We start from the raw sequence: 23,390 nt of genomic DNA, 5'->3' as shown, positions 1-23,390 counted from the left end.
TAAAAGATCATGCAGTGCTGCTGTAGCACTCGGTCGCAGGATATTAGAGAGACAAGGTGGGTGAGGTAATCTCTTTTATTGGACCAACTCCTGTTGGTGAGAGAGGCAAGCTTTCGAGCTACAAAAGAGATCTTGGAAAGGTACCTTTCCTGGATCGGAGTGCCTTTCCCAGTCATGAGGAAGGGGTCCATGTAGCTTGGTCTCTCTCACACCAACAGAAGTTGGTCCAGTAAAAGATATTCACCCACCTTGTCTTTAGACTTTGTACTAGAGGTGCTAGTGGCATTCAACACCTTTCTCAAGCCCATAAAGAGCTATTAAACAAAACCCCCGCAAAAACCCCAAAGCTCAGAGAAGCTCAGGGCTCCAGAGAAATAGCACGAAAGTGTTACCAGCCACAAGATCATAGCAGAGAAAAAAAAAAGAAATCCTAGAAGAATTAACGAGGAAACTTTGACAAAAGTTGATACAGGGGGATTCATTCAACTCCCATTGTCAAAACAGGCTTTGTAGGAACCTTTGTGAAGCACCAGACATAGGATTTCAGGAATTGCACACTTTGGGACAAGTTACAGGAGTGTTTCCCATCTAAACATTTCTGTGGTGCCCAGTCACGATAGCATAAAAGTGCCAAATGGCTCTGACATTTATACATTGCTGGTCCTCTTCAATGGCTTGTAGTCAGAAATAGGAGCCAAAAGTCCAGAAACAAACAAGTTTACAAAAAATGTTCAGCAGGAAGCCTCAACAGAGAAGGAAGCTGACTGAGTTCACTATTAGATTTAAACTCTGAATGTCTATTTCTCCCTCCAAGTTACCAGTCTGGCTCTGCACTTGGTCTTCAGCACCTAACATTCAAATAAAGACATTTGTGGCTTTCTTCCCCCAGCAGCAACTTCCTCAAGTCAGCTTTTAGCCATAATTTAGTTTGCTGTTCTGATTATTTCCAGTCAGGGGGATTGTGCAGAAGATGACATTTTACTCACAGACACAGCTGACTGAACTCACAAATTATTCTACCTTTCAGTACTTACAAATATAAAAGGGGGAGGGAGAAGAGAGAAAGAAACAGACTGAAAAGTGGAAATAATGGTAAATTTAGTTAATCCCACCAGCACTTCCTGATACGCCCCAGATGCCAAGAAATAAACGGATGCTAAGTATTTGGGGTAGCAAGGAGGTAGAGAAGAGCCAAATAATTCCCAGACTGCCACACCACACACAACAGGAGAGCAGGGCCGCTTTTCACCCCTTCCCCAAAACTATTATCCAGTTTGAACGAAAATGATCGAGACTGCAAAAGTACGAAGCCATAGTGAAGGTGAAAAGTGAGATTTGGTTTTTGAATTCTCATTTGTCCTCAAAAAGGTGAAAGACCTTTTACCCCAAACATCCAGTGGCAAGTGAGTGATCAGTATATGCAGCTACTAAACTGCAGGATCAAAGAAGATCAGCTTTAAAATACCCTGAAATCTAAGCCAGAGTGTCCCAATACCACAGCTAGGGCTCTGCACTTGGAAAAGTAATAAATTACTAGGTATGTCAACAATTGTCCCTTGATGTTCTCCAAATTAGGCCTCAGCGCTTTTAGGAGCTCTCATTAAGGTCCTGCAGGACAACCAGTAAGCCAGGGACGGCTGCAGCGCACAGTTGCGCTTAGTTTTTACAAAAACTCTTCCAAGCCAGTCCTGAACCAGGACTCCAGTAAATTATTTAAACCTATTGTATACTTGCAGCCCCCCTCCTCCTGCACTCAAAACCAAGCCGTGGACTCTCAACCCTGGTGACTCGATACCCTATTTATTCCTCTTAGGGCAGAGCTGCCAGGACCAGAAGTCACCTTTTACAGAAAAGTCAGACAGCTCATCGGATGCTGAAATTGCAGACTGGCACCGGCACTCATGGTTGCTCTGAAGTTTTCCCCCTCCCCCTCAATTTTATGTAAACATTTCTGCTTGGGTGAAGATTATCTCACCTTCATAAACTGAAGAGGCGATCAAAACGTGTTCCTACCTGAAGATTAGTTTTCCACCATTTTCATTTTGACAGGGAAGCCACCCTATACCTGTTTATGGGGTGCAATACTTTATGCCCAACCTGAAATATTACCACGGTTCCTCATAAAAGGAAGAAGTCAGAGTCCCTTCAGCAAACCAACCTGAAACCACCACGAAACTTGTTTGGCTTCACCAGGTTACCCACAACATTCAGCTCTCCTGCCCTCATGGACAAGTACAGGGCTGGTTTGCAGAAACAAGAGAAAGCCAAGTTTAAATAGGAACAAGTTTCTATTGGCACAGAAAACTTAGCAGCAATTTAGGGCTACAAGGATTAGAGCGCAGCGTGCACTTATTGGAACAAGGCGAGAGACAAAATGCAGTCTAGCAAAAGAATAAATGCACACATTAGTCATTACTGGTGGACGATACAGGCTAGATTGTCAACTAGAGTAAAAAAAAAAAAAAAAAAAAAAATCAGCATAGCTTTATCAATGGAGCAGCACCCGCTGAAGATCTGGCCCTACATCCTAATTCCATATTCTGATGCCTCCTACAAAACTACAAGTAAAGCGTCTCCGAGTTCCCTACCAGGCCACCAACATATCCGTTCTTCTGACACAGGAACGCCTTCGTTTCTACATCTTTCTTCAAGCTCCTAACAATTCCATCTTCTAACCACATAATTCTCTAAGGTTCCAAGAGAACTGCCTAAAATCAAGTGTCGGTAAGCAAGAAAACCAACTTGAGACAAAGGAGGAAGAAACAGACTATCAAGATCCCTAACAGGAGGAGGAAAAAACAAAACACACTGATTTAAGAATTCAGGACCTTCTGCAAAAAAAATTCCTAGCCTAGACTTTAACACACAGCCCTTTGGATAATGATGCTCAGTCATATTTCAGATGAAGCAGAAACATTAAACCTACTACCATACTACATAGATATTGAGAACACCAATCAAGGAAGAGGCTAATTAAGAGGAAGGGGTGGAAATCAAGGGAAGGCAAAGGAGAAGAGATGAATGAAGCAGCTATTAGACCTTTCACATCCCCGCACTTTCAACCATGTTTCTAACCCTTAGAGTAAACTGCAACTCCTATTTATGAAGTATGCTTTAGGAGAATACACTGCCACTAGGTTTGTGAAGGTTGTGCAATAAACTCTGCATGGGATTAACGTCTCACGTAAGGGAAAATTAGCATTTTTTGGGACACTGACCTGCCATTTCCCCCTCCAGTCCTACTGAGGATGTCTATAACTTAAGATGAGACAAGAGGAAGGGAACAGAAGAAAGGATCCACGCTTGGCACAGAAGAGAGCTCTCTGATTTCACCTAAACACTGCTGAAAGCCAACTCCTCCCAAACCAGAGAGCAGCTATTGTAATTAATAGCTGGAGATATGGTACTCAGATTCTGCAAGAGTCAAGGTCTCAAGAAGCTGAACACCAAACAAACTGGCTGCTACTTGCCAGAGAGAGTCTCTTGCTGATGATCAGAGGTTTAGGATCCCCTAGGAGGAAGAAATTTATACTAATGATTACACCATTTATTACCTCTAGACACTAAGTCTACACACTGTCCCTCCCATACACAAAAGAGTTATCTAAGTTTAGTTAAGTGAATTGCTGATGGAGACTCCCTAGGAATCAAAGAATTCTTCAGAAAAATTCTTCACCCAGACTATCGTAGGGAAAGTTGCCTTTGCCAGGCACCTACCTGGATCTGCCACTGCGTTAAAGACATCTGTGTCACTGGGTAGCTGCAGTATATTTACTCACATGCTTTTCAAGTCTACTCTTCAGAAAGGGGGAGAGAGACCAGAAAGAAGGACTTACCCTATAAAAGCCCAAAAACTTGTGAACCAAAGTGGAAGGCCAGACATTTTTTGCAATTAGATAAGTCTGTGAAATGAATTTCAATCTCTTGCAACATTCCTCTATTTCAGATTCTCATAGCAGTGAAAGAAACATACATCAGAGAATGATAAAAGATTAGTTCTCTAAAGTTACTGAACAGATTCCTAGACCACCACCACCAGAGACCAGCTACACATTCCTCAGAGAGATCTTGACTAGACTGGCAAGAAGTGCCACATAGCCTGGACATTCCTATTAGACTTATGGTTAAGTACCTCGGAGACTGACTTCCTTCTTTTCTTATTTTTTAAAGTGTTTCCCCCTTCACTGCCTAAAGTTTCAACACAGGCACTAAGTCTGATGGAGACATATGGAAACTCTGGCCCTTATGCAATTAAGAAAAAAAGCCTTTAAATATATTTAATACCTCCTAAGCAGAGAGACCTAGAAAACAGCAGTATTCACTTTAGCCAGAGCTGCTCTACAGGTCAGTAATTAAGAAGCCGCATTTCACAGGTTGCCAGTTACCAAGCTGCACAACAGTGGCTACTCTGCAGGGCTTATTGATCTTAGGGAAGCACCTAAAACTTTCAAACGTGAAAGGCCACAGTACTACCCATGGTTCTATAAGGCACTTATACGGCTGCTTGGGAAAGTTACTCTATTATGGGGGAATCCAAAATCCCTAATTGACCATCCAACTTTGAGGGACACGGGGAGAAGAATGAAAAGCGTATATTTACACTTTAACAGAAAAATATCCCTAACAAGGACTCCATATCAAGCTATTCTGCCGCCAAACCTCCCAGTACAGAAGCCAAGGGAAAAGTTGCCTATTGGAACAAAAATGGGTAGATAATATTAACACCCGCAAACGTTCCCTTTTTACAGATACAGAAGTTCTTTGAGACAAAACTGGATGTGCATCAGACAGTAAGTAGACAAGAGTGTTCACCTTAAAGCTAGGGTTAACAATTCCCTTCATGTTAACAGGAGATGGAATTCTGGGAAACAAAAATGGAGGTAGTTTTTTTGTTTGTTTTTTAAATCCTGCATATCTACAAGATTTATTTATATACATACATACATACCCCAGACACACACACACACACACACACACAGAGAGAGAGACAGAGACATATATACATACACACACAAATTAAAAAAAGAAAAGAAAAGAAAAAGGATGGGTACCAGGCTCTAGGAAGCCACTGACAGACTGACTGACGGCCTTTGATTTCACTACCTAATCCTTGAAAATCAGAGACTGAAAGGCTGTAAAAATGTTTGGTTAAAATAGAACACTGGGTCTTACACAGAGCGAACACCTAACACTAACAGCAACACTGGACTGAGTTCCATATGCTACAGAGGTCTAGAAGAGATTTCTCACATGGGAAGCTTAAGTACACATCAGACACTGATGGATATGTTAAAATTCAAGCTTCTAAACACGACAGAACTCCCACATTTCCAATTCCGCTATTCCATAATAGAGCCACTTTGAAGGTGAATTTGAAGAGGGCTCAAGGAGAGACCACATTTATCCATAACACCACAAAAACAAACTCCCACTTGGCTCTGAGCAGGAGCCACTTCTGCTAAAGAGAACAATTCACCCCTATAATCTGAGTCAGATGGAGCTGATTGGAAGGATTCATGGAGACAGCATCAACAGTGCTACTAATCATGACACTCCACTGCTCAGATTCAGAGTGATTTCTTCAATAGCTACACTTTCCCTACATTGCAAGACAGAAGATGGGTCATAAAGAAGGACTTGGAGTGGAAAAAAACATGCTGTTTGAAGATTCTCAACACCTCAGAACAAAATTAATCTTTGGAATCAGGGTCCAAAAGTAGCCAACACCAAAATAAAATTAACCCATTTTGTTATCAAACTTAAGAGTCTGATCTGTATTTTGATGACATAACTTGCCCCCATGATCCATGGAACTGTTTAGAAGGGCTCACCACAGACCAAAAAACTGGATGCTACTGCTGAGAGCAAGAATAACTTCTGCTATGCACACAACTCATTCTCCTTTGACCAATCCAACTGCAGTTTAGGAAGGAGCTTTATCCTAGATGCTAAAGGAAAAGAACTTCCATCTGATTATAAGTCAAAAATAATTCAGTGAAATCAAACTGAGTTCAACAGCTCAAACTCTTCTTTTGAGCCATAGGCATGGATCTGCTTGGTCAGCCCATTCCAGACCTTTACAGGAGAAATGTATCAACCCTCCCCACTGAATTGCTACATTCTAGGAAGTTTAAAACCAAGATAAGAGACATCTCGCTCAACAAGCAGCCAGAATGTTGTCCCAAAAATCTGGTAAGTTTACAAATTATATAATCGTTCAAATGTTTTAAAAAAAACCCACAAAACAAGCAGATTTGGAGTTAAGAGGAAACTACTGTCCTGGCTGCAGTGAAAGGAGCTAACTCCAGGTACTGAGTAACCTGTCTTATTCACAATCTGTTCAGTCATGTTGGACCCAAGGTGTACAAATCAGCAACATAATAATCCACTGACACATAGGTAGTGGCTACAATTCTACTAGACTATTAACATACATGTAATACTGGGCTAAATTGGAATGCAAAAACAAAACACAACAAAAAAACCAAACAAGCCAGCCACTGCACCCCTATATTTTAAAAGGGACAAAACCAGAGGCTGCCCTAGTGATCAGTTCTCTTCAGCAAGAAACGTAAGCATCCCAGAGTGCCAGTCAAATATTTAGGCTAGGGCTTCCAAGGTTAAAAAAAGTTTACCCTCAGCTTCATTACTTTTGGAAGTTATATCTAATCTCCAGGGGGAAATCAGAAGCTATTGACTAAAAGCAAGAAGCATAGGCAGCCTCTATACCTGCTTCCATCTGGAACACTACCAGTCAGTACTAGTGATCCCAGTCAGTACTAGTGATCCTGGTGAGCTTCTTTCCTCACACCAGTCACTTACAGACAGCCTCACCACTCACCGGCAGGCTGGAGGGCCTTGATTGAAGATTCAAGTTCATATCTTCTTGTCCTTTACTGGAAGCCATTGAGGGGGCAGATGATGCTTGGGACCCAAATGAGTCTTGAGATAACTCCTGAAACACAAAGAAAACACAGAAGTGAAATATGGACTCCATAGCAGGCAGTCTTGGAGAATTCCAGCAACAAGGAGGCAACAGTTTATGTACCACTCGAGGGCATTTGCCCAAAACAAGGAGGGAGACAAAATAGAGGAACTAAGTTAGCATCCCCTGCCTCCACACAGGATCAAGGCTGCTGATGGACAGCTAGGCCAAGTGTCCGTACTAGAAGTAATTTCAGCACTAGGAATCTAAAAAGATAGTGATTTTCCAGCTATTGCTCTATTTTTCACAATACAGACTGTTTAAGAACCAAGATCTCTTGTAGGTACTTTCTCCTCCTAACTTCTATACCTTTCCTCTGGAAACTATGGCAATTAATTACATATATTAATAGAGCTGGTCCAAAAACAGAAGAGTTTTCTGAGAAGTTCTGCCAAGATTTTTGATCTTTCTCACAAAAATTGTGAATTTCAAAGGTTTTCAGACAACTCCATGCTTAAGTATTAGAACATTAAGGCAGATGAAGATAATTTTACCTTTAACATAACAGGCCTTGCTCTTTGATTAAGAACTCCATTTCATATTTGTGCTGGGTATTTCACTTCCCCACAAGTATAGAGCTGTCTATATTCCCTGCTACTCTGACCTCTCCAGGTCACTTTGTATCTATTCTTCATTTGCTTCCTCCCCCAAATTTGGAGCCCATCTGTACACTGAATAAGTTTACACGGAAAAGCCTCACCCAAGCAACAAAATAGCCACTCAGGGTGCAGACAGCTTGTTACTTTCAGTGATTAAAAAAAAGGCTTCCAATGTCTTGGGAGTCTTGCACTGGGCTACAAAAGCAGCAGGAAGCGTGATCTCTGGAAGACCTAGAAGTGTGTCATCACTATGATAAGCACTGCAGCTCTGTGGACCACCTGGAGACATTCCATGGACCACAGTTTGAAAGCCATTCAAGTGACCCGTCCTTTAGACTGGTATTGCCAATTAACAGCATTCACTAAGTACAAACAGTAGTTTCTGAACCCTACAGCCTTGGTGACTTTTTCTGCATAGCAGCCCACCTCTGTGCCTTCAGCCGTCTCATTTCTACATCACAGCCGGAGGAGATACAGATCTATGCCAAGCTAAGACGGCAATACATGTATTAGTTTAATCATAGGTTAGCAGGAGTGCACTGGTTTTAAAATGCACAGAGAACTAAACTCTGCAAACTCCCGTAGTTACCCCCAGAAGGAGATAGCGAGCAGCAGAGGTCCTACCTGTGGAGGTGGGAAGCGTTGCTGGGAGTACGCAGGCTGCTGCTGCGGCTGAGGTTGTGACTGAGGGTATGAAGACGACTGCTGGGAAAGAGCAGAGGAGGCGGTTTGCTGAGGTGGTTGCTGCTGCTGGTAGGGCGACTGTGCCTGGGAGTATGGAGGCTGACTCTGCTGATGTTGCTGGGCCGTGGGCTGCTGCTGGGGATACGGGGACGGGGACTGCTGATGCGGCGGCTGGGACTGCGGCTGGGGGTATGGAGGCTGCGGTGGCTGAGACGGAGTCTGCGGCTGTTGATAAGAAGGCTGGGAGTGAGAGGTCTGGGACGGTGGCTGCTGAGAGTATGGAGGCTGCTGTTGCTGGGGATGAGGACTTTGCTGGTTGTAATATGGAGTCTGGCTCTGCTGTCCATATGCACTTGGGCCCTGCTGTCCATAAGGAGGAATCTACAGAAGGAGAGTAGAATCATGCAAGTTAGAAACAGATTCCACGAACCACTAGAACGTATCTGAATCAGAGTTCCTGCAGCCATGACTCCCAGGCAGCTGTGCTGGGCAATTAACTGGACAGGTCATGGAAACGCTGCTGTCTAGAGGAGTATGCCGCTGAGGAAACAGGGAAGCCAGTGGAGTGCCAGATTCCCTCTGGCAAGAACAGATCTTTAATATGGACCCATAAGGACTTTGTTGTGATGTCTATTAATCCATCCTCAAATGTAAGTAAATCAAAGAGTGAAGTCTCAATGCAAAGGCAAAGGCAGCCTTTTGCATTCTGCGAGAGATCAGGAGGAGACGACGACTGTACGAAGCAGTGAGCCACCCCAACCTGACGTTTCTGTTACTCCGAGGAGTAGTTATCTCTCTGCTCTGGTTTACAGATTTGTGTAGATGCTGTTTTAATCCATTAACTGTTTCCCCTTCCGCCCCCGCCCCCATTACACTTGTGATACTACAGGTCTAGTGTCACCTCTCTGGAAAGCAAGACCCCCACAGATCCTTGTCCTTCACATAAACAGATAAATCCTTAAGTCCAACCACAACACAACGCAGCCTAAACAACAAATACTATTTTCACCTCAATAACTGAGAGCGGTACACAGCTGAATTTGTTTAAGACTGGTCCCGTTAGCACACACATTCATAAGCCATATTTAAAAGAGTTCACTCATCTGCTCGTCAGAGAAGAATGGGTTGTGGTGAAGCGTGAGAGGTGTTTTATTTTTTGCTCTACCTGCTGTGCATACGAGATGCTGCCCATTGCACTCTGTGTCCTGCCTTGCATTCCCATGGGATATCTCTGGGGAGTCTGTGGCCCATATGGCTGTCCTGGATAGCCATGTCCTTGCTGTGGCCCCGACTGAGGTGCCTGCTGCTGTGTGTATGGGTTACTTCCTCCATATGGCTGAGGTCTCATCTTCCCCATCTGATCCATTGGGCTTGATGGCTGTGAAGAAAGTTTTGAGATGTATACAAGCTGAATATACATCACATTGGCGTATACAATCCTTACTCCCATACAACCACAAAACTGCAGTCATACTATAAAATACAGCATCACTCTCTGGAGGAGAAGCAAGCAAGCACACAGGGCCTACAGATACTCCCCACAGCACTAATCCCCAGCTGTGAGGAATCTTTTTACACTCTGCCATCTCCTCTGAGGCCTGGAGAAAGGAAGGAGAGAGAAGGGTCATTAGGGGAAAGGGAAGTCAGTTGATATATCCAACTGGGGGACTAAAGAGCAGTGGAAGGGTCTTTTCCCATAGCAGGGTGTGGTTTAAGCAGCAAGTACACCACAAATAATTAAATTCAATGCAAAAAGTTGTGTTAATACAATGCTACAGCTGAAAATTTAAAAACGCACAGAAGTCAAAAGGCTATGGCTCCCACAGCAACCTCCTGGCACTGATAGTTTCTTGCATACCTCTACATGCAGTTAATTTGGCCTTTTGTGCATTTAAATTCAGCCACACTGTTGCATTAATCCAGACATTTATTTCAGAGTGTGGTGCTACATGTGCACACGCCAATGCATGTGTAAAGTTGCATTTCCACTTTTTAATGTGTTTTACATGTTTCTTGTGTAATTTTTGGAACACAACAATATAAAATGCCCTCATTAGCTTTTAGAGCCATGCCCAGGGAAAGGATGGAGTTTTAGAACTAAGACTTTAAAAAAATAAAAAAACACGTTATCCAAGTACACATGCACTCGTGGCAGACATTGTAGGAAGAGGCTAACACCAAGATAGTTTCCCTTGCCTGTAATTTTGACCAGAGTCAGTCGATCTTTGAATCCTTTCAGTTCCCCCATCCTCATCTGCTTCCACCTGATCAATCTCAGGCCTCTGGTCACCGTGTTTTGAGTCCTGTGTAACTCACCCTTCCCTACTTATCGCCATCCCTTCCTACACCCCACCCCGCCAACGATGACAGCTTAGGAGGCAGCATATGGTGGTGGCTGGGTGTTTAAAACACTGATATTTATGTGAGGGGCTGGCAAGTAGACAAGCCCTGTGTTGATATAACTTATGTCGCTCGGGATGTGAATAAGACCCCCCCCCCCCCCCCGAGTGACATAAGTTACAGTGACCTGACGGTGTGGACAGCGCTGTGTTGGCAGAAGAGCTACTCCTGCTGACATGGCTACCACTTCTCGGGGAGGTGGCTTTATTATGCCGACAGGAAAGCTCTCTCATCAGCACAAAGCGTCTTCACCAGCTGCGCCGCTGCAGCACTTCTAGCATAGACTAGCCCCTACGCACAGATCTCCCTGCCTTTGATCACCTGCAAGGCTAATGCCACTTTTGAAATCCCTTTTTAAGAGCCACTTCTGCCAGGACGCCCACAAGACTGCTCCTGATAAACTTTAAGAGTAATGGGGAATAGTTTATATTTAGCCTTTAAAATATAGGACTTTGTAGTTCCAAACCGTGGTCACATCACCACCTTGGCCACAGCATGTATCTTTAGATGGAGATTCTCTAGGTCTGTCTCTCTATATTGAGAGCAACTAGCATATTACAGGCACTACCAGAAATAAAAAGCAAGTTTGACAATTAACACACCGTTCTAAACTGAGGCCCTTTAAATCAAAGTCTGTACATGACAGAAGTGTAAACTGCATCCCTAAGGAAAGGGGAAAAAAACTTAATACACATCTCTGATACTTGTAATCCAAGCAGGCTAACTTGTCTCCACCAGGGCTGCAGCATGCATCAGCAGCGATATAGCATGTGGCCCCTTCCTTCCAAATCTCCCATTACACACACACACACACTTCATGGATAGGGCTTTAACTGCTCTAGCCTTAACAGACTTGCTCTGGTTTAAGAGGAAAAAAAAATACACCATCAGGAATTCTACTTGAATCCCTTTATGCAGTTTAACCCATGTGCTTCAAGAAAGGAACAGCCAAGATTGAAATGCAGTGATGGGCCTATCAATCCAGAAGCTGGTGAGAGCAGTTGGAGGGTGGTGGGCTATAGACCCTCTTGCACACTAATGTTATAAGAGATGGAAAAGCCAAGAGGAAGTAATGCCTGTTCACCTGCAAGAACACCTCAGGATAAATAAGGAAATACCAAACCCTGACTGCAGAAGGCTGGAGAGTCTTCTCTGGACTGACATATGGGAAATCCTTTTGACAGGAAGCCACAGGAGTAGATTACTATGATTGCATGTCAAAAGCAAAGGCCCTGCCACTGAACATAATTGAGAGAAAAGTTTTACTGCTTCTTGATTAGTGAAGTCCAGACCCTTTTCTTACGCCCTCCTGCATTCGCAGAAAGAGAAGATTACTTACTGTAACTAGAGGTTCTTCAAGATGTGTGGTCCCTATCTGGATTCCACATGCAGGTACGCATGTGCGCCATGCGCTGGAGCCAGAACAGTTCATAGTAGTGTCCATTGACACAGAGGGACCATCACTCGAAGAGCCACCAAAAGAGAAACTAGAAGCGATCTCAAAAATCTGTGTCAAGTTTTGGTACTTTGACAGAGTGTTATACAACCAAACTTTTAGTCCTGTCAGCCAAATTTTCAAAAACCAAAGTTACTCTACTGTATGCAAAAATAAGTGCATGATCCAAAGAGGATGGAGTTAGGCTGTTCTCAGTGGTGACAAATGATAGAACAAGGAGCAATGGTCTCAAGTTGCAGTGGGGGAGGTCTAGGTTGGATATTAAGAAAAACTATTTCACTAGGAGGGTGGTGAAGCACTGGAATGGGTAACCTAGGGAGGTGGTGGAATCTCCGTCCTTAGAGGTTTTTAAGGCCCAGTTTGACAAAGCCCTGGCTGGGATGATTTAGTTGGGATTGGTCCTGCTTTGAGCAGGGGGTTGGACTAGATACCTCCTGAGGTCCCTTCCAACCCTGATCTTCTATGGTCAGCTTGTATTCTAAAGATCAAACCTGGTCTTTCAAAAAAAATTAAAACAAAGAAACTTGCTCTAGGCCAAAGGCTTGTAACACCAAGTTTCAGCCCAGAGAGAGCTTACTGCCAAGCTCTACAAACCCCCAAGTCAGGCTATATAATGGACAGTTACCCTACACACACTATTCTGGCTTTGCTACAATGGTGAGAACAACTTTACAAATGTAAAGATTATCCTAAGCAGGGTAACAGAGATTATTCTAAGCAGGGTAACAGAACAGCATGTGCTGGTCAAGAGTGATACTTTAATACACACAAGTAGAAGTGAACAGGGAAAACTTTTCTACAGCTTCAAAGCAGGTGAAAGTGTTAAAAAAAAAAAAAACACACCACACACTTCTGCCAGAAAACAAGACATAATAAAGGACGATCCCATACCTTTCTAAAGGGGTAAGTGGAGTTGATTCATTTATGAGACCAACATGAAAAATATGTAAAGAGTGTCTTACTGTGAAAGCAGAGGCTACAGAGCAAAGAACAGACAGTCTCCACAGCCAGGCAAACATGCATTCCTGTCACTTTTATGACAGTCTATTACATATCTAATTTTTTGGCAGGGAAGGGTGGGGGCATGGAGAGAAAAGGGGGAAGAGTTTCTCACTGAAGTCTAATTTGCAGCACTTGAATTGGCTTCACTCAGATATTGGCCAGTGCTGGGATAAACCAGAAACAATTTCCTGGAATTACAAACCTTTCACCTTGGATCTGAATTTATTTCTGACCACGTTTGCTGTCCATGTTTGGGGGGAGGGAAGGGGAGGAATATGGAGGAGGGAGAGGAATCAGAAAAATAATAATAAAAAGCATCCCTGGCTGTTTAACCCAGAGAAGCCCTAATTGATTCCCACAGTAATTAACCTGCATTTTACCTCCAAGAGTGGTAGTTAAGGAAGTCGGCACTGCTATTTATAACTCATCTCAAATTGAGGGCAGACTGCCTAAAATCTAACACATCCCAGCTGTACTCCTGTTTGAACTGGGGCCAAGGGAATTTTTTAAAGCAATCTTGGCACTGAATGAATGACACCAACAGTATGAGAGAGCGTGTGGTTGTGTTGTGGTGACGTAGCAGCAGAGGTGGAATGGGAAAGGGGGGGCAGTGTACTGTAATCCCTCTTCCATGCATGCTTTCACTTCACAGGCCCCAACCCTCCGGTCCCTGTACAGTGAGCTGGGAACCGCCCATTAAGAACCAAGCACAGGAAATGTCTTTTCCTGTGGAACCTTGAAGTGAGAAGCACATGGCTAATCTGCATAAAAGCAAAGCTACACCGCCCCTGCCAGGAAGGTTAGTGCTCATAATCTCTGGCCATGAGGCTGGCTGCCTGTGAGGACTTGGATCTGTGCCTGATAACCCAGAAAGAGCAGTGAGAACAGATGGGTAAGGACCCCGGCAGAAAACAGCACAAGGTCACGTGATTCACCACATGGCCCTGCAAGCACAAACTATTGTTTGGCTGCTGTGCTCCTGTACAAAGAAAAGGAGGACTTGTGGAACCTTAGATGCTAACCAATTTATTTGAGCTTATCCGATGAAGTGAGCTGTAGCTCACGAAAGCTTATGCTCAAATAAATTGGTTAGCCTCTAAGGTGCCACAAGTCCTCCTTTTCTTTTTGTGGATACAGACTAACACGGACGGCTGCTACTCTGAAACCTGTACAAAGACAGTAAATCCATTTCCTGCAAATTCAGGGAGAAGCAGCAGCTGGCTACTGCTGCTTCTCCTATTGGACTCTACCATGCCCAAGCTAGTCCGAGGACAGGGACCACCGAGCCTGGGACCTGCAAGCCACCAAACACAGAAAAGCTCTCACCAACAAAACACCGATTAACACTGTTTTTGCAAGCTCACAGATGCAGCTTCCATCACCTCCCCATAGCTGAACCCAGATGGGATCTTACAGTACTGAAGAAGATAATCTCCTGAGCAGAAATCAAAATTGTCCTCTTTTCCTCTGTGTTGCATGCATTATACTACCCAGGCACAAAGGCATAACCAGTCTCAGTTACTGGAGAAACTAGAAAGCTGGCTGTCCGACGTTCACTCCATCAGTGCTCAATTAATACTGGAGAGTAACAAGGAGACTACACCTCTCCACTAGGAAGCCTGTCAACCAGCTTCTTCATTTCTACGGAGGAGGTTTTATCTAGCGATCAGGTTTAACTATTTAAACAAGACAAGAGTGTAAGGTGAGCCATGCTCCCCATTACTTTAAATACCTTGCCTCTACTCAAGGCCACAAGTTGTTCAAATAAAGTAGTGAACCAGTGACAGAAGCATCAGCTATCTGAAAGTGAAAACACCTACCCTAGTTTGTTGAAAGGAACAGGAGACAGAATGAGCAGCTTTACGCATCCATTTTCCAGTACTTCCCACCCCATGTACGGGCACTGCAGTCCCATGACCGCAAGTAAGAGAAATGGACCAATACATGTGTCTTTGATAGCTGGCAATTCAGAATGTAAAAAGAGAACTTTGCTCTTGAATCCAAGCCATCAATAATGAGTCTGGACCCAGCTCAATATCTACAATAGGGTATGTCAACTGAGCATTAAAGTTGTCTCAAATACAAGCAAGTCCTAATTTAAGTGAAGAGGCTGTAGTGAACAAGAACTTTGAGTGCCGGCTCCAGTTTCATAAACTATACTACCAAGAGCCATCAGTACCAATGCTCCCTTGGAATCTCTGAAACCTGGCCAGATCCGTAAAGGCCAGCATGTCGAACCCGAACAACAAAATCCCATATGAACCATAAGGATGAAGCATCAAGCCATACCCAGCAAGCCCAGTCTCTACAGTACTTTAAATTTAAAAAAAAAAAAAAAAAAAGAAGAAAAGAAAAACAAACGTACTGAGATCAATACCTTACAGGGGTCAGTGACCCATAACAAGACAGTCACTGGAAGCTCTCAAACACCCCCTGTCCTATTACATACTGGGTGGGGGTTATCACAGCTACATACATGCTCATTAACAGGGCTTGAAACACAAGGGGCAGTTCCTCAGCTGGCATAAACTGTCAAAAATCCATTGAAGCCAATGGAGCTATGACAGTTTGTGCCATCTGAGGACCTGCCCCAAGGAAGCAGAGGGTATTTCCTACCTTGCCTTATATAACTAAGGTAATGCCACAGAAGTGGCTGGAAACAAAGCACATCTCGCGGGAGGCGGCGCAAGCCAGGATTATGATACAGAAAACAATGAGAGTTAGCATTCAGCAGGACCAAAGACATTATGGTTTAGAGAACCAGACTTTCAGTTTCATTCCATTTCCATGCTTTTTTGTTTTGTTTTGGTTTTAAAGTACTTATTTGGCACCCTCTGTACAACCATTTTCATGGCTCCACCAAATGGTATTTCTGAAACTTTCCCCACAATGTGTAAACCAACTTTAGCTCTTTCACAATTAGTCTGTGACAAGTGCAGGCTAAAAAGCCAGAGCACAGAACTTATTAATATTCTCATTCAATAGTAAACAGAGCTCAACTTCTAGTCAGAAGCACTTTCCTCTAATCTATTTAAGGTGGAGCTGTCTGTATTAAGGTCAATATCCCAGTCTGAACTCACTACCTTTTATAACCTTCTGACGGGCCAGTTTACTGTGTCATAATTCATCAACTTTTTTCTTTACAAGCTTGTCCTTTCAAAGATGAAGTTTCAGGTAACTGAAGTCTGGTAAAAACCCACTTCTCCGCCAATATGTACGTTTCAAAAGAATATCAGAATTACAGAATCCCTTTAGAAGGAATCACATGAAGAAAAAAGGTACTTCCTAAGGTGTTCTCCTCTCCTGCTTCTACCAAAAGTCATTCAGAGCTCCCGCAAATTTAGAATTAGGACTTTTACAATGGGGGGGGGGGAAGAGGGGGAGGAGACATTTCAAATATATCAACACTCAGAAAGATACTAGTCCACTCTGGTCAGGAAAGCTGGACTAGCAAGTTCCCTTTCTGATCAGAATGAGCACTGAGCATGAACTATCTCCTCCACTTTCCACAGAGCTGGAAGGGACCTCATGAGGCAGGACCAAGTACTCCTAGACCATCCCTGACAGGTGTTTGTCTAACCTGTTCTTAAAAACCTCCAATGACAGGAATTCTTAAAAACCTCTCTTGGAAGCCTATTCCAGGGCTTTCCCTACCCGCATAGTTAGGAAAAACTTTCCAATATTTAACCTAGATCTCCCTTGCTGCAGATTACTTCCTGTCCTACCTTCAGTGGACATGGAGAACAATTGATCACCATCCTCTTTATAGCAGCCTTTAACATATTTGAAGAGGTATCAGGTCCCTCCCCCCCACTAACTGTCTTTTCTCCAGACTAAACATGCCTGGGATTTTTGTTTGTTTGGTTGGTTTTGTTTTTTGTTTTTTTAAACCTTTCCTCATAGGCCAAGTTTTCAAAATGTTTTATAATTTTTGCTGCTCTCCTCTGGACTCTCCAATTTATCCACATCTTGTCTAAAGCATGGTGCCCAGTACTGGACACAGTACTCCAAATGAGGCCTCACCAGTGCTGAGTAGAGCAGGACAATTACCTCCCATGTTTTACATGCGAACAGTCCTGTTAACACAGGATATTACGGTGCAACACTATTCTCAGCAAGAGGACCGTCTACACATCCCAGAAGAGCCATACTAAACACTGCTGCTCCTACTCTGCCACAGTTTCAGCTAGTTTGGGCAGGGTTTCTGTTTGCAGAACAGACCATTATAGAAGAACAGCCTCGTGGGAAGAGGTAAGCAGAAGCTGCACTTACAAAGGAAAAGCCCTAATTCAAACATTAATCACAATGAATGGCCAAGTACAGTTTTTGTAGAGATGTTTCTCATACAAGACCAAATGCAAGCAAAACAAAAAAAAATCCTGTTTAAAATGGTGCCAAAGACCAAATAAATGTCCACTGAATGGACCTTCAAAGTCCTCTTCTGAAGCTAGTCTGTTCAGAGCACACAAAAGAACCAGCTTTCGCAAAATGTGCCAGACACATAAATATTAGAAGGTAGCACAAGAGTCTTTTTGATGCTCTGCAGGTACCAAAGATAGACACTGAAAAGTTAATTCACAACAGTAGTTAAGGCAAGTTGTGTTACATCCGCAGAGGGATGCCATACCACATGCAGGCTCACCAAGAGGACCCTGGTCTCATCAAAAACTGGAGCAGCTAATCTCAGACACCATAGATACCAGGAAATTCCCAGCAACAGGAGATGCACTTTGTCAGAAGCCAGAATTTTTCCAAATCACCTCTCCTCTCTCTGGCCTGTGCCTTTTAAACTCCCTCTACCAAAGCCACGGAATCCTACTTATCAAGACCATAGGTTTCCCTGTTCTGTAAGTCATTCTCCATGACAGATGACCATTGTATTTATCACTCCAGGTTACTAGATATTTATATAGTTTCCTCCCACCCCCCAAATCACCATACTATCTGAATGACTGTCATATTTAGATATGCTGTATGTTTTAGTTTTCTGTAACCTACAGCATTTACACATAGATGGACACAGAGATTGGTCTACCAGGAAACAGTCGTATATTATTAAAATAAGCTGTTGCAAAAGATCTAGCAAAAAAGATTTACAGTGCATCTATTCTACTGGTTCAGGAGGGGAGAATGAGAAGGGCACTTCCTTGTCTGAAAGCTAAGTTAGTGCTTCTAAAGATGCCAGACAGGCCCAGCCTTGCTAAGACTAGTTGTGTGAATCTGGGTGTCTACCATGCTTCTTGCAAAAAACACACAAGCAGCATGAGGCACAACCAGTGGAGGTAAAAGCGCCTTTCTCTGGCTAATTTAGCACTTTGTTACAAAGACAAATACCCTTGTCTGAAGGTGTTGAACAAGCAGAACCATGGCGCCCCCCCATCCAGGCAACAAAAGCAATTACGTTTTATTTATTTTTGTGCCTTCATTAAGTTTTGCTAGTGAGCCAGTATAACAAGGTTTAAATCTAAGAAGTTTCAAAACAGTAGAAGGTGATCCGATCATCCTGCCCAACAGAATTCCAGTTCGACGACTAGGGAGAAAAATCAGAAACTAAAGTCTAGTTGTACTGCTACAGAGGATGAAGTGACGGGTGTTGTGCATGTCTGACCCATACCATGCCCAATCACACGAACTGGCTGACCAACAGGTGGGTTCCTTTTGCCACCTCCCTCTCTCTTATCTAGAAAGAGATTAGGGTGGTTTACAGCACAAAACATGAGAAATTTAAAAGTAGTTATAGGATGTTGACATGGCAAGGGCAGATGCCAACTTTGGTACATAAATTTAGATGCTCAGTCAATGCAGGAGCTCAGCAAAATGCTTTATGGAACAACAATGATCACCAGTCAACCCATTATCACATTCTCTTTATAGGTATGGGTGTAAAGTCAGTCAAACTATTGGTATTTAGATAGTAACTGCCACTTCACTACACAATCACCTCAGCCAACATTTGTCTGCACTGAAGTGGCTTGTGCAAGTTATTTCCTGTCAAACCCATCACATACCCATATAGATGACTAGCTCCCCGCTCTCTCCCCCCCGTCCCCTCCAGGGCGCCAGTCACCCTACACAGAGGCTGCCCTCCCAAGCCTCCAAAAGCCTCCTGTGGACTTTTTTTCAGAAACCTCAGCCAAGCAACACCGTTCAGGTCCACCAAGAAGTCTGCATCCATGAACCTCTCAAGCTGAGTGGGAGAGGCTCCCAAGAAACACATCATAGAAAGTTTGCCAAGGTACTTCTCTTCTCAAGATGGGAAAAAGAAAAGGGGAAAAGAAAAAAAACAACCTTCCTTTGTAGATGGTAAAGCAGGCTCCACATTTCACCAACACCCTACTCCCACCACAGGAATGAACTTGAGGCTGGTCATGTCCTTGGCATTATCATTTCTTATTGTGGCATCTTGGTAGCAGACCCACTTACATACTAGAAGAGGTAGAAGTGCACATGTTGATCAGGTCCAGTAACAAGCCATAAAAATAACTCCCAGAAACAAGTCAGGGGGGAAAATAAATAAAATAAAACCAAGCCACAGACAAGGGGAAAATAGCTATCCTGAAATTGAAAAGACTATCTTCCAGATACCAGTGCTACTCAGTGATGCAATTTAGAACAGCTGAGCAGTCCGAGCCATGCAGATAATTCACAAGACAGTATTCTCAGTAAGCATCATTAAAACTTCAAAACAGTTTCAAAGCTGACTAATAAGTCTATTCAGACAACTGTAGCCAGCAATGAACTTTCAGTCACCATTAACCATCTGGTTCCCTAAAGCCCTGCTCTTCCTCCCAAATGAGCAATACAGACTCCAGACACAGCAGGACATCCTCCGCTACCAAACAGTGCTGGCGTTCAATCTGTGGTCTAAAACATTAGGCCTGAGGGAAGGCCCTGCAACAGAGGACTTTTCAGGATTCACTTTCCAAAGCAAAGTTTGTTTTATTAATTCAGAAGGAGCCCTTTACACATGGAAACATGGCAGGGTCCAATTTCTGTCAGATTCTCAGATAAGTCACCTTTTCTTTCTGTAGAGATCTTTTTCTGCAGTAGGCATGGTTGCAAAGTAAGGTACGCATAAAACAGACCCAAAATCAAGGAGAGAATGAAATTAATGGTAAGCATACACTTATTAAGGCAAATCAGGTTGGCTCCACATACATGTACAAACCAGAAAGAGTATCTAGTGGTGGGGGTCAGAGGAGATAATGAAAGAAAACACCACCCCTGAATTTCATCCTCTTCCGCTCCACAGTAATGAAACAAAACACTCAACTTTATTAAGAAGAGTGCTTCATTGTCAGTTTGCTAGGAGACTGAGGGCCACCACCAGTTTGCAAGGAAGGAAAGAATGGTCTATGGTTAAAGCACAGAACTCAGTCAGAAGACCCAGTTCCTGGCTGTTCCAGACTTCGTGTACGACCTCTGGTGCTTCACCTTAACTCCTACATCTCAGTTTCTTCACCTGAGAAACAGAAACACTACACCCTTGCAAATTCCTACCCACCCAGTAAATGTTTTCTTAATTTACAAGTGAGGTCTTTAGGTTGGGGGGAGGGGGGGACGGAGGGGACGGATGGACGGACATTTTTGTTGTGTTTTGTCTTTATTTTAAATCATTAAGATCAAGGGTGGGTGAATAGACAGTGTCTGGGCTGGTGAGCTGTCATTAACATTTACAAGGCTGGCATAATACTGACCTGCTAGGGTGCTGTGAGGTTTAATTTATAAATTTTAAAGTTACAAGATCCCAGGGATTCTTACAGAAGTGCAAAGTACTGCAAAATAGAGGAGAATGCAACACATTAATCTACTCTAGAAGTACAGCTGTTGGAGGCTACCTCATTCCAGCATCCAATGCTCCATCATGTCCAGAGTAGCTGCCTCATTTAATAACGAGCACTAGATGCTGGGTGGGACCTGTAGTTTCTGCAGAACCACATTTTGGAATCTCCTTGGAAGCAGAACTTTCTCCACAGCAAAAGATCCAAGTAAATAACAGACAAGTTTCATTTTCAACTGTGCATAACCAAACATGGAGGAAGGCTAACACAGCATATGAAAGCTGGCCCTTGGAAGTAAACCAAGCCTGTGTGTTTTTCCTCCCTCACCAACTTAAATTAATCCAATGAATAGTACCAAACACACACACACACACACACACACACCCCCCCCGAGAGATTTATCCCTAAAGTCCTTGAATTCAAGTTCTGCTGGTCACTCTCAAAGTTCAATGGTGGACTAAGGTCAAGGCAGTGGATGCTGCTCCTGCTAGTTTGCAATGGGGTATCAGTGTGGTGCAGACAGATCCAAAGGAGATTACCTGCCACATACTACTCCTCAAGTCTGGCTGCCAGCTAGTGTACAAAGTGGTTCTGACAAGCTTCAGGACAACATGAATTCTGCCTTCTTAACATGAAGAGGAAGAGAAAGCAACTAGCCTCACGATCAAGAAGTGAGCAATAGCTTTGGACTCAAGAAAGCCCACACCAAAAGCCTTCTGCCACTCTAGTTGGGAACATCACTAATTTCACCTCCTTAGAATCAAAAAAATATTACCAACTGCTGTGGGCAAGTGATGAAGCTTACCAGTGATGAAGCTTGAGGTCTTTGTAACAAATAACTACTTTCCAGCATTTATAACCAGGTGACCTGTTTGCATCAAAAAGCCGAGAGCTGCACTCGTGTCTGCACTAGTGAGAAAAGAGGCAGCTGGGGGAGGAAAGACACTGTGTGGACAAGAGCTGCAGCCAAGCCTTTGCTGTCAGAGAGTAGTAAGGACACTCCAGTACAGCCTTAAAACCAACACCAATACAGATTCCACTACGTTACTCTTGACAAGCCTTAGGTGAATCCCAATCCTATAGACACACACATCCCAGGGTAGGTCATAAATACAAACTAGATTTGTACTTTTCATAAGCTTTAAATGCCAGGTTACAGCAATCCTGAAGCCTAAATTGTGATGAGTTTCCTTTAGTCTTCTTGGTCTTTCCTTCTGGCTGTGGGCTTCTATCCTCACATCAGCCCAGGCATTAAATGAACTGCTTTTAAAGCAAAGTTTGCAACACTGCAAATTGTTTAACAAGTTAAAAAGGAGCGTGAGCATGAGCTGGCTGCTGGCGAGCCGATGCCGAAATTAATTAGTGTGCCAATGCCAGGGGGAGAGGAGGAACAGCCAACGCTGCAAACTCTTCACTGGTTTCAGGAACAGGTATAACAAGAAATCATAAGGCAGCAAATGGAAAAGGGAAGGCAGACATGACTATTACACCTTTTCAACCGTAGCAACTCTTATCAGGTAAGTGCTACATGCAGCATACTCAGCAGATTCAAAGCTAACCCTGATATTTGTCCACCAGCCAGAATACTACAGCTCTCCTGAAAAACAATGCGCGGCTAAAAGTTGCTCCTCCCATCAATAAGCCACTAAGGTAACCTTTTGCGTATCAGATTTCCTGGTACCCTGTCTGATGTGTCTTCTTCCCTTTCCTTCCCTGAAAGTTGCATTAGGACAACGTTTTGTGCTCTACTTCAGAGTCAGGGAATTGGGAGAAGATGAGTGTTAAGGGCTGATGTGGGTAGTTGGAGGGCTGAATAGGATCCCCCATCTGCTCAAGTATATTTTATAAGGCAGTAATATTACTTCCCTTGATTTTAAGAACTCCCACACCCAATGTGCATATGGTTTTTCAGCAGAAGTTCTTCCTTCAGTGAGGAGCAGTCAAGCCACCTTTGAGCAGAAAGAACAAGTTTCTTTATCTCCAACCCATCACAAGAACTAAGAGGCAGGGTTTTCAGAGATATTTTCGGAATATCTCTAGAGTATAGACAAGTGGGTAATCCAGGATGGGTCTACTGCAACCATTTCCATTCGCTTATCCCTGACTATTGGAAGACCATCTTAGATCAAGCGTTTTACTAGTTTTTCCTTCCTCCAGCACATTAATTGCAGGAGTGCCTTCTAAACAAATGAATACTCTTATTACATTGCTACTGTACCTAACCAACATGCATCAATACACCCAGGTTTAATGTGCTGCAGCCATCAATCAACTGGAGATGTTTAATGTTTTTATGTATTGCAAACACATCCCATTCCAGGAAAACTAAGGCCTTCCCTTGTAAGTGCCATACACAATTAGAATAGGAACATGAAGGAAAAAGACTGGCATGTTCTGTGAAACAGTAACTTCCTAGAACCCAGACTGGCATACTATCAAGGTGTAATCCCATTCCTAGAGAGGACAGATGACTACTGGTTAGG

General features: G+C 43.4%; 1 protein-coding gene across 1 annotated transcript in view; it reads right to left on the bottom strand.

The window, feature by feature from the left end:
• Nucleotides 1-23,390, bottom strand: part of ARID1A (AT-rich interaction domain 1A) — a 77,673-nt gene that overhangs the window by 41,464 nt on the left and 12,819 nt on the right. The window contains exons 2-4 of the mRNA XM_074934581.1: nt 9,434-9,646; nt 8,209-8,649; nt 6,842-6,955 (exon numbers count right to left, since the gene is read on the bottom strand). Of these exons, the coding sequence (XP_074790682.1) occupies nt 6,842-6,955; nt 8,209-8,649; nt 9,434-9,646 (768 nt within the window). The remainder of the gene's footprint in view (nt 1-6,841; nt 6,956-8,208; nt 8,650-9,433; nt 9,647-23,390) is intronic.

This window comes from Natator depressus, chromosome 19 (genome assembly GCF_965152275.1).
Source record: "Natator depressus isolate rNatDep1 chromosome 19, rNatDep2.hap1, whole genome shotgun sequence".
NCBI lineage: Eukaryota > Metazoa > Chordata > Testudines > Cheloniidae > Natator > Natator depressus.
This window is presented reverse-complemented; position numbering and strand designations above follow the sequence as displayed.